Consider the following 12,653-nt stretch of genomic DNA (forward strand, 5'->3'; position numbering starts at 1 on the left):
CCTCGAGAGATCGATAACATCAGTCACATACTGGGGCCAATAGTAAGGAGTAGCCTTACCCCATCAAATCTACGGGGCTTGTGAGTAAATCAGAGGGTTTTTTTTTTAATTTTGCGTCCAGCAATCCTCGTCATTTTGAATTTGATCATTAAAGTCAGGGGGAGTTGCTCAGTAATGTTGACCACGCTCCCCCCCCCCACCTTTTTTTAATGTTTATAATAAAGAAACAAAAATGGAAGTGAATAGTTCTTGCTTAGCACCAAAAGAGGTCTGAAATTAAAAAAAGAGGGCGAACAGTTGATTGGGAAAAAAAAAACCAACTCACTGGCAACACACAAATTGCTGTGTGATTATAGCGACTGCATCTTTTGTCTATTTATCTTGTCTTCCTTGAAGATAAAGAATAAAACAAACGGAAACCTTTTAACGCCATATTTATTTTATAACCACTGATTCCCTTCTGTCAAGATGGCAGCCAACTGCACATCCACTTTTCTTACTCAAACTTATTCTTCACACGCATCTTCTTCTGGTTTTCTCTTTCTTTCTCAATGCACTCTCCCTCTCTCCATCTCCGTCTCCGTCTCACTCTCTTCTCCCTCTCATTCTCTCTCTCTCTCCTTCTGTCTCCTCTCACTCTCATTCTCTCTCTTCTCCCTCTCCTTCTCCCTCTCCTTCTCTCTCTCTCTTCTTCCTCTCCTTCTCCCTTTCCTTCTCCCTCTCCTTCTCTCTCTCTCTCTATCTCTCTCTCTCTCACACACACACACACACACACAAAACACACAAATACTCTGCCTAGTTTTGTCACTTGAAGCATTATACATAAGAAAAGACGATATGATAAAAACGAATGTTTCATTATATAATTCTATCAATGACTGGTTATTTCCGTCATCTAGTGATGAAATAGATAAGAAATTTAAAAACACAAAAACCTAAACTTTGATCTTCTATGGTTTCTTAATTGTTGGAATAATAAGCAAGGAAGAGTGATGGACTAGCTAAAAACTGTAGGGCGGAAGGTAAAATGCCAAACTGTATTTAATAACGTTCGCGTACGTCCCATTGCCATTGATGTCGGCCTTGTTTTTGATATTTCATCCTTTCAGTGTCGATAACATAACTTCCAGTCAAGAACTGGAGTTATTGTCTTGTGTCTATATTAAAAATCAATGTTTGGAGAACGGAACAAGAGAAGGGTGGCAGGAGAAATGGTAGAATAGCGGAAGAAATACCACCAGGACTTACTTTGCAGTCGTCATGGCTATAGGGTTTCCTTAATGCTGTGACATGTGCTAAAGTTATAAATATAGAGTGTCGGGTTGTGACTTGACTAAAATTGCAATGAATTTTCACATAAGATCTTATAATATTCGTAAAATAAATACCAACCATAAGAGAGGGATAACACAATTAACAATATACACTTCCTTGCAAATGTGAATCTAAAATGATATATGTGAACATGTCTAAAGGCTATAAAGTATCAGAAGACAAATAGTATCACAACAATATGATAGTAAGTCTATCAAGTATAAATACACATTACTTGATATCATATACGCATTTTCAAGTGCATAGCTTGATATCAAAAACTTCACTTAGACATCAATATTTTAACCACACATTTCTAAAACCAAATATTAAGTTTGCTAATTTGAACCAAGTTCCCGATTTGATTTTGATTTCCGGTTTAATTCAGTTTACTTCACCTACATTCCGCTAACTTAAATATCTCTGGTCTATATAATCTCATGAATTATCCCTTGTATTGTTGTTATATACTCCCAGAAGAACATTATTTTATAATATTCCTTGTAAATTTTATATCAGCCATGACAATAAAATAATTGTATGTGAAAATTTATAATCACTACAAAATGGGATCATTCTACAAATAGCATCACCACAAAATGATATCAAACGTGAACAAGGCTTAGCAGGTATAAATAAATTTAAAAAACGTCATATAGACATAACAGTTGCTGATATTATATGTTGATACGTTTCTTGATATCAAACCCCTCACTTGAACTATTCACGCTAAAGACTTAGTTAATATGCTGCAAATGTTAAGTATCAAGCCAAATATATCAAGTATCAACCCTCTTCTGATATTTGGGGTTGGGGGAAAATGTTCAGAATTTAATATCTTCAAATTGAAAGATAATTCAGCAGGCAGTGGAGCAAATCAATTCCATTCTTTAGCATTTACTAAAACAAGTACTCTATTAATATATAGAGATATTACTTGCACCCGTCCCTCGTACAGCTTTAAAACAACGCAAGAATGGAGTTATAAACTGTTCCTGTTGACAGGAACCACTCGTCACAAGAAACATTTTCTTTTTAAGAAGAAATACTTGATTTAATCCGCTCTTGTATCTTATAGATAATTATTTTATTGGTGCTCATGAGAAGACAGTTCTACCCAAAGTCTAACTGATATCAACAAAATGAGACACGAAGCATTGAGTATTTTATCCTTTTCTCAGTTTAAAAGCAAACATAATTATTTTATCAAGCCCCAAAACACAAATCATTCCTGGCAGAATTCAAACTCAAAATTTGTACATATTGATGCAAATAGATTATCGGAAGACACTTTAGTCCAGCGTTGTACCAATTCTTCCAGACTCCTGCTATTCTTAGAAACAAGGCGAAAAAACTGAGCAATAAACCAAATTAAAATATTTGATGTTGTTGTTTCCTTCGAAGGCATTTCACTTGTGACCAACCCATTGATTTGTAGGGGTTTTCAAGATTACTTTATCCAAATCTGTACCTTTCTGTTTTTTTAATATAATAGGGTGTGATCTGATGAAAATTTGCCTGCTTTTCCCAAAAGGTTCAGTAATATCATGTAGCTACAACCTGGTCGGTTGGGAACGAACTGTTTCCTCAGTTATTTTAATTTAAATTTCGGTGAATAAAATGACAAACTAAATCTGTAGGAACAACATATTCGTATTTGGTTTACAAGTCGGAAGTTCGTTCATTTACCACCATTGTTTCCTAGTAAGAAATACAAAGCAACTGTAGTGCGAATGTTTCCCCTGGAAACTATAACGAAATACAGAACTAAAGATAAAATATATTCATTTATTAAGAGAATGAAAACTGATATTTCGTTATATACACAAGCACCAATCACTAACATCTTCATAAGAACCTTGAATTTAGAAAAACAAAACATCTGTCAGCAAAAGTTTCTTGCATAATAAAAATCCGAAGGCAAAAATAGTTATATAACCAAATAGCCAACTTAATGCAAACTTTTAAGGTATCTACATTCAATGGACTAAAAAGATATACCAGTCTATAGCCAAGTCATTAACAGCCGGTTAATTTTTGGACAGATTCTTCGAGAAAGTCATTTCAATACAAAAACAATAATATTCCACTTTAAAGTACATGCAGAGTAAGGATTGTGGATGTATCTACAGTTATTTAACTGGTGTTATACCTGAATCATATAAATAATTATAAATACGCATAAATTTTAATGAAAGGCATATTTAGATATTTATACATGTACAAATCCCTATGTATGCTTGTGTACAATGTTGTACTGCACGTGCCATATATATATGGCCGACATTATACAAAAATACAAACGTAACTTTAATGCATACAAACATGAAGGCAAATATGAGCGTACATGTCGCGACACCGGTTTTGAGGACTGAATGATTTACAAATCAATAAGGATTAATCTAAATTCCTTAATTATGTACATAAAAACTATGACTTAACTATCCTGTCACACCGTCTCCGATGAAGGGATATAATTAATAAATATCCTAGAAACAGCTGTAAGACCTTCTATCTATAAATGCTCTAATATCTATACAGGCTTGGTTTTTTATCTTATTACGCAAAAAATTCTTATATATACATATATATAGAGATAGATAGATAGATAGATAGATAGATAGATAGATAGATAGATAGAGAGATAGAGAGATAGATATAGATATAGATATATATATATATATATATATATAGACATATATATATATATATATATATAGAGAGAGAGAGAGAGAGAGAGAGAGAGAGAGAGTTAGATAGATAGATAGATAGATAGATAGATAGATAGATAGATAGATAGATAGATAGATAGATAGATAGATGCACACACACACACACACACATACACACACATAAGCGAGCACACACACACACACACACACACACACATACACTAAGTAAAAGTTTAAGTTTTTTTTTAAACTTCAATAAAACACTAAGAAGAAGGTCGCTCTTCATATATCCATACTGCAATATTCGCACGTTAGCTCCGCAGATGAATCATCCGATTCTGATTGTGTATAAAGTTTTCATCAGTAGCCGGCCTCTCATACACACATCCCAAAACGGCCGAAACACTCGTAAGTCTACTCTGTGTGTGTGTGTATGTATGTATGTATGTATGTATGTGTGTAAATTAATGAGTAGTTTATTGTATGCCGCACGCAATAAATTTCTATTTATTGAAATTTCTATCCGAGTTGGAAGCAGAAAACAAAACCTAACAACCATTATTAGCTATTCTCAATGTTAAGGGGAAATAATCTCAAATAATTACGAATAAATTTTTCAAGAGTAATCTCTCGAGTCTAACGAGATGAGAATCTGATTTTTGCACGCAATAATCATACGTTTCGGTCTATTTTGCCTCGTCACCAGTAAACAGTCGGACCTAGCCTGCAAGGAAGTTGATACGGAAAATGGCCAGTTTCGGCTAGGCCGACATGCAGAAGTCGAAAATAACATTCAACAACGTCTTGGCAACAGCTGAATGGCAACCACACACATACACACACACACACACACACACACACACACACATACACCACACACACACACACACACACACACACACATACACACACACACACACACACACACATACACACACACGCACACACACACATATACACAGACACGACAGAGATAAGTAGATACCCCATTGTTTTATGTTCATTCTAACTTGTAAAGATTTATATCTTTTACTAATCGACATTTATATGTTTCAGGTTCTATATGTCGCTGTTTAATCATGCCATGTACAAAAGAAGCCTTGGAACTGTCTGAATTTCAAAGAGGCCGTATTGTGGGTCATTCTGAAGGTGGACATAGACAGCGTAAAATTGCAGAAGAACTTGGGATATCGCTTTCTACAGTTAATAGTGATTGTGCAATTCACCAGAGAGGGGAAGGAGTTCACATCACCTCTCCTAGATAAACCAGAGACCCTTCTATTTGTTAAGAGAAGTGTGGAGGATAATCCTCGTTGCAAGGCCTCTCACACAGCAGAACAAGTTGATGTCAGTCTCGGAACAACTGTCAGGTATCTCCACAAACTTGGTTGCTGTGGCAGAGCAGCAAAAAGGAAGCCGCTTCTTCGACCATCCGACATCAAGCAGAGAAAAGATTGGACCAGTGAGATAGTGGAGAAGCCACTACCATTTTGGGACACTGTCATATTCTCTGACTAGTTCAGATTTGCAGTATTTCCTAACAGTTATCGAGTGTGGGCCTTGAGACTCTGTGATCAAGAATTTGATGTGAAAAGATTGCAGCCAACAATGAAACACGGCAGCTATTCTGTAATGGTCTAGGGAACAATTTGGGGCAAAGATTGATCAGAGTTGGTGGAGTGGGAGGGAAGCATAAACACGGATAGATATGTGTCCATATTGCAGAAAGTTCTCCTTCCAATCTTCTCCAGTGGTGTAATGATTAAAGAAGGCTCTTTATTTATGGTAGCTGGGGCTCCTTGTCACATAGCTAAAATAACCCAAGATTTGTTGGATGAGAATAGCCTTAAAAAGCTTCCGTGGCCAAGTCAGTCACCAGATATGAATCCTACTGAACACCTCTGGGGCATAATAGACACGGTACTTCATAAAAAGAACAAGAAAGCATCTTCAAAGCCAGATCTTTTGAGATTTCTGCATGAAACTTGGCAAGAAATTCCGCAAGAGAATATTCGTCATCTGATGCCTAATATGGTCTTTGCATTGAAAAATGCAAAGGTCATGTATGCTAAATATTAAATATTCACATTATAACAATTAATAAGTAATTTGAATGTATAATTTCAGATTCAAATAAATTTTAATGATTATAAAGGTGTCTATTTACTTCTGTCATGTCTGTGTAAATATATAAAATAACACTTAACTCAGTTCCATGCAGCCTAAATTTTCGAACCTAGCTCGTCAATCATTTATATAGGGAGTAACAGTAAGATGCCTGGCGAGTTAGGTTCCCTCTGGGAGCCAACGAAACTTTAAGTGACGTGGAACTGAGTCACATTGTTATTAAATAACATATGTAGCTCCAACCAAATGCGTAGAGTTACACTTTCTTTCGCCTGGCTACTCAATCGTACATACGCATGTGTGTGTGCATACAAGACAATTAAAATAAAGATGGAGAGTAGTACGTCTACACAGTTTTTATCATTACAGTCATTTATACAATATATTCGCTTGAAACTCTGTCCGACATATGTTTCTGATGTATAGATATCTTGCTATGGGGTGTCCATTTGCATCCTGTTGGTTCAGCGACATCTAGATTTCATCCTGGTTAAAAACGTATCCCGTAGCTTTATTCAGGGTGTCGCTACTATTAAAGTTTGAAGCGAACTGGAGTGTAATGGTTTTGGCGGTCCTATACTTTTGGCTGAAGACAATCTGTGTTGAGTGCAAAAAATATGGGCGATAGTGGGGAGCAATATGATATGGCTATAAAATCCGATATCAGATCGACCCTATGATGATAGGATGACCCTAAGGTTTAGATGCAGAATCATAAGCCCCAGTACCAAAGTAGGTCAAAATACATTGCATCCAGCAAAATGGATAGAAATAAGGTATAAATTTCTATCTTCATTTTAAGTCTTAGATATGCACTCACTAAACTGTTTATAATCCAATGAAACGAACTCAGGATTTATCCATTGGATAGAAATTTTTGAGATTGTTTACCTTAGATATCACTCAATGCAGTTAACCAGACCCTGGATTATACGACAGTGGTTGAACGATACCTGCTGGATCTATTATTCACATCCATTCACTATACATATATATATTATATATAATATATCTATATATATATATATATACTCTTTTTACTATACATATATATATACATATATTACATATAACATATATATATATATGTATATATATATATCAACATACATACATACATACATACCTACATACATACATACATACGTAGTCAGTCAGACAGACAGACAGATGGATGGATGGATGGATGGATGGATGGTTGGATGGATGGATAGATAGATAGATAGATAGATAGATAGATAGATAGATAGATAGATAGATAGATAGATAGATAGATAGATAGATAGATAGATAGATAGATAGATAGATAGATGACACAGGAAAACGATGGTTATGTTATGAACCTCATTAGCTTACAGCTATTTCTGCTATATGATGCAGTCAGTAATGACTTTCGCACTGGTAATGCCTTTCCTGTATATTGCTCAAATGTAATTCTTTTCCAGAATTGCACTTCATGTTCGAGGCTCTGATGTAGATACAGCATGCTTTTCAGGCACTCAACTATAAGTCCACTGCATTTTATATCAGAAACAACTATAAGCTAATGAAATTCATAATATAACCATCGTTATGCCATCACCTTTTCTTATCATGCTATATACAGTTTTCAAACACTCTGTTCTGAGTTCTACACCAGCTATTAGCATCGTAATATCTAAGCGAAAATATATATATATATATATATATATATTTATTATATAATATATATATTATATATATATATATATATATATATTATATATATATATGGCCTGCTTGCTTAGCCAGCGGGGTGGCGTCATTCAAGGCTAAAACAATGCGAACGATTGTAACCAGCGATGTGTAACTACATCTGATGGACTGGTCGGTCACGTGATCACGTGATTATATATATATATATATATATATAATATATATATATATATAGAACGCAAAACACCTGGATGACTAGGTGATACAAAAAGGACAACAAAAAATCCAGATAAATGATACAAAAAACAAGGACGGGTCATTCGAAGCCTTTTATCTTCAGTCAAGAACCGGATCATCCTCGCAATTGAGGCTGATTAATCTTGAGATTGCTCCAATCTGGCCAGTCCCAAGGAAAAACTAAGCTAAAGCATTAGATTCCTTGGAAGAAAGCATCGAATGTATACGAATATATATATATTATATATATATATATAATATATATATATATATATATATATATATATATGTAATGTATATATATATATATATATATATATATATATAATATATATATATATATATATATATATATATATATATATATATATATATATAATATATATATTGTATGTATGTATGTATATGTATATGTATGTATATATTTTGTGTGTGCATATATATATATATATATATAATAATACAGAAATTCGGGGTGAGTACTTGATAATTGTAAGCACCTGTATATACCGTTTAGTGGTGTAGGTGGTGGAAGTTGTTGTGCGCGGCTGAAGAAGGCCACAGACATACATTATGCATTGTTATAAATGAGTTCTACAGTGGTGTAGAACATTATGCATTGTTATAAATCTGTCTAATAAAGGCCCGAAACATATGTACCGCTGAGTCCTTGGCATCATGTTTTTATTTTGATCAATTTATATATATATATATATATGTGTGTGTGTGTGTGTGTGTGTGTGTGTGTGGTGTGTGTGTGTGTTAGAGAGAGGGGTAGAGACAACAACATGTATAAAGTAGATATCAGTGCCCATATAATGATTGTTGATGGGTTGGAAAGATAAATCTGTCCAAGTTATAGTCGACTTCACTCGTAAATTGAATCCAGACCCAAGTGACAACAAAACGCTACGTAATGTCCACTGTCCTAATTATACCTTCATATAACATGTTACGTTCCATTTTCTTACATTTTCAATTACGTTATACATTTTTTGGCTTTGTTCTCTCAATTGTCTTTTATTATTGTTGCAGCAGCATTTCTTCCGACTCCATGTGCGAGAGTTCAAATCCCAGCCAGGATCAAGTTTGTCTTTCACTCTTCCAAAGACAATAAAACAGGTATCAGTCGAGTATAGGGATAAATGAAATCGACTTTGACCCAGTCCCTAAAATTTCTAGCCGGATGCCAAAATTTGAAGTCATTATTTAGCTCCAGATTAGTCCTAACAGAGTAGATTTGTGACCAAGACATTCCACCCGAGATTATCCGTTTCATTTCAGATACGGTATAATGTAAATCGAGGTGTATTATGTATTCTTCTCTTTTTAAAGATAGTTGTGTACTTTGAGGGAGATTTGACTGCTATGCTGAACGACCACACGGAAACTCTCACTCAATACGTTTGTTTATAATGTTTAGCTTTGCTAATATCAGATGTCGCAGCTGTTGAGTGTGTGTGTGTGTGTTGTGTGTGTGTGTGTGTGTGTGTGTGTGTGTGTGTGTGTGTGTGGTGTGTGTGGTGTGTGTTTTCATCTATGTGCGTGTGAGCACAAATGGATAGCTAGCTAAATAGATAGATAGATAGCTGAATATATAATATATATATATATATATATATATATATAATATATATATATAATATTATATGATATATATATTGTCCGGGAGTCTCTTCTTATAGTAGAAGAAATAGCTAAGGTTCTTTGGGTGTTATTTCTAAACTTTGGTATGTGGTAAAGCAAATCTTTGCTGAACCCTAATTATAATTATACTCGTAATTGTAAAATATTGTTTAAGTTTACCGAAAAATGGTCCTTTCTTCATGCCGAATTCTACTTGGTGGAATTATTAATTACTAGTTAATTAATTGATTTTACCCTTTATTATTATTGATTATACTATATATAATATATATATATATTATATATATATATATATATATATATATATATATATTATTATTATTATTATTATATATATATATATATATATATTATATATATATTATTATTATGATTATATATAATTATATATATATAATATATATATAATATATATATATTATTATTATTATTATTATATATATATTATTATATATAATATATATTAATATATATCATCATCATCATCATCATCATCACCAGGTATCGCAGATGTCATATGTTTCAATAATTATATGTTCTAATAATCAAATGTTGCGATCCTTACGTGTCATATTACTTAAGTGTTGTGTAATTCAGCTGATGTGGAAATACATGTTGCAATAGTCAGGTGTTGCGATAGTCAAGTATTAAAACACGGTCAGATGTTGCGAATGTCATTGATTCGAAATATTGTTTTCGGCCGATAAACAGCCGGCATTAGAAGCAGTTGCGGTGCATGCACTAAAGCATGTCAAGACATGGGTGTGTGAACTTTGTGTGATTCGTAAATATGTACAGAGTATACATGTGTGTGACTGTGCCTGCTTCTGTGTGTGTGTGTATGCATGTGCGTGTGTATGTGCATGCGTGCGCACGCGTGTACGCGCTTGCATGCGTGTGTCGACATTGAAATAAGCGCATTGTCTCATACTTATTACTTCGTAGTTGTTTACATACATTTGATATGGACATTGACATGTATACGGATGAATCTTCAGGCATATATAATTATAGCAATAAATATAGTCACAGCACTGTAATTGCCAGAGTTCTACGACTATACAACAACAAATACATGAGAAGTACAATAAATTTGAAATGTTCGCCAGTTTAAAAGCTTGGGCAAGTTTTGATCATAAAAGATAGAGAAATAAAACGTTTTGATCATAAAAGATGGACAGATAAAAGTTTGACCATAAAAGATTAATTGAAGGGAAAATGATAACGCAAATATGTTTCCATAGTAACATAACTTTATCAACATATTTGGTTGGATAAAATACTGCTAAGAGCTTCTTACCTGCATTCCGCTCGTAGTGAATTCAGTTTTAAACCCGTTTAAACGGGTTCGATGTATCTAAGCAATCATGCTTTATTACTCCTCTCGTTAGATATACAAATGCATTTATTTTATTTATACATTCATATTTATATTTATATTTCTCTCTGTCTTCTGCTAGAATCCGATGAGATGAGAATGGATGAAGATGAAGTTCCAGTCTGAATGAAGTTTGACATAAATAAATCTGGCTTGACAATGTCTTCAGTTTCGATTAATTACTCTTTCTAGTTCCAATTAAGAAGCATTTTTCAATTAAAATTCATTTACATTCCCATTTAAACAATTCATTAACAGTTGTTACATAGTAATCAGTTTGCTGCAATGCAATTAATTTGAGATAATGAAAATAATAAGCTACAAAAACTGGACTGATTCCGAGGCAATGTATCCAATTAGCAACAATTAAAAGTAAACTTCACGAAGTTAATAAATGTGTTGCTCAGCGAATGTCTCTGTTGATTTCACTTGAGTGCTGCAGGCAAAAATATCCGACAAGATCATTGGGAAGAAATCAAAGAAAGATAGAGACTTTTATTAGCATTAATATAAATAGCTGCAGGAATTAGTGTCCCATAGTAAGGAATGATGTCATCAGCATATATATCTTCTTCGACAGTGGTTTCTCCGACAGGAGGAATCTGTGACACGAGCAAACCTTGGTACACACCCACCTTTAAGGCACGCTGGTGAACTACTGCAGTAACAAATCAGTAAACAAACAACTACGTTTCGATCGTAATCAACGCATCGTAGTCTTTCCTCCCATCATTCGTCGCTAGCTGGACCCCATTTTCTGCTTAGTTTCCTCTCAGACTCTCCCTCCCTCTCTCTTTCTCTCCCTCTCTCTCTCTCTCTCTCTCTCTCTCTCTCTCTATTTCGCACTGTTTCACTCGCTCCCACCACCACTTTCGTCACACACAGTTTCATGAATGGCCAACAAAGAACCAATTAGCTTCGTCCTTTTTGCCCCGCCCATTTCAAGACGCGCCTGAATGAACTTCATCACAAGCAAAACACACACACAATGCAAATATGTGTATACGCACACGTGTGTATATTTCTTATAAAACTACATGCACACACATATATACACACATACACACACACACACACACACAGACGCTACGTGTGTGCGTGTGCGTGCGTTTGTGGAGTGTATATGTGTGTGCGTGTGGAGTGTATATATATATGTGTGTGTGTGTGTGTCACAAATTTATAAGCGATATATATGTGTGCATATGTATGTATACAATGCATTTCTAAGCGACACACACATATATGTGTGTGAGTGTGTGTGTGTGGTGTGTGTGTGCGTGTGTGTGTGTGTGTGTGTGCGTGTGTGATATCATATGCATGTATTTGCGAATTTCTGACTTTATTTCTGTGTGTGCGTCTGTAAAGTTATTTACATTTGAATATATTTGACTTTTTTTGTATTTGCAGTCCTTGCCACTTCCGGTATCACTTTGGTCCGGGCAGATTTTACTATAATAATAATACGCTTGATAACAATAACTGCTTTATAACACGATTCGAGATAACACACACACACACATACATTCATATATATATATATACATATGTGTATGTGTGTGTGAATATACATATATATATATATATGTGTATATATATATGTATAT

General features: G+C 34.3%; 1 protein-coding gene across 1 annotated transcript in view; it reads right to left on the bottom strand.

Moving 5' to 3' along the window:
- LOC115214857 (bromodomain-containing protein 4-like) overlaps window positions 1-11,809 on the bottom strand; it is a 47,064-nt gene extending 35,255 nt beyond the window's left edge. Inside the window, exon 1 of the mRNA XM_036505489.1 lies at window positions 10,972-11,809. Within this exon, the coding sequence (XP_036361382.1) occupies window positions 10,972-10,977 (6 nt within the window). The 5' untranslated portion in view covers window positions 10,978-11,809. The remainder of the gene's footprint in view (window positions 1-10,971) is intronic.
- Window positions 11,810-12,653: the final 844 nt, after the last annotated feature.

The sequence above is a fragment of the Octopus sinensis genome, linkage group LG8 (genome assembly GCF_006345805.1).
Source record: "Octopus sinensis linkage group LG8, ASM634580v1, whole genome shotgun sequence".
Taxonomy (NCBI): domain Eukaryota; kingdom Metazoa; phylum Mollusca; class Cephalopoda; order Octopoda; family Octopodidae; genus Octopus; species Octopus sinensis.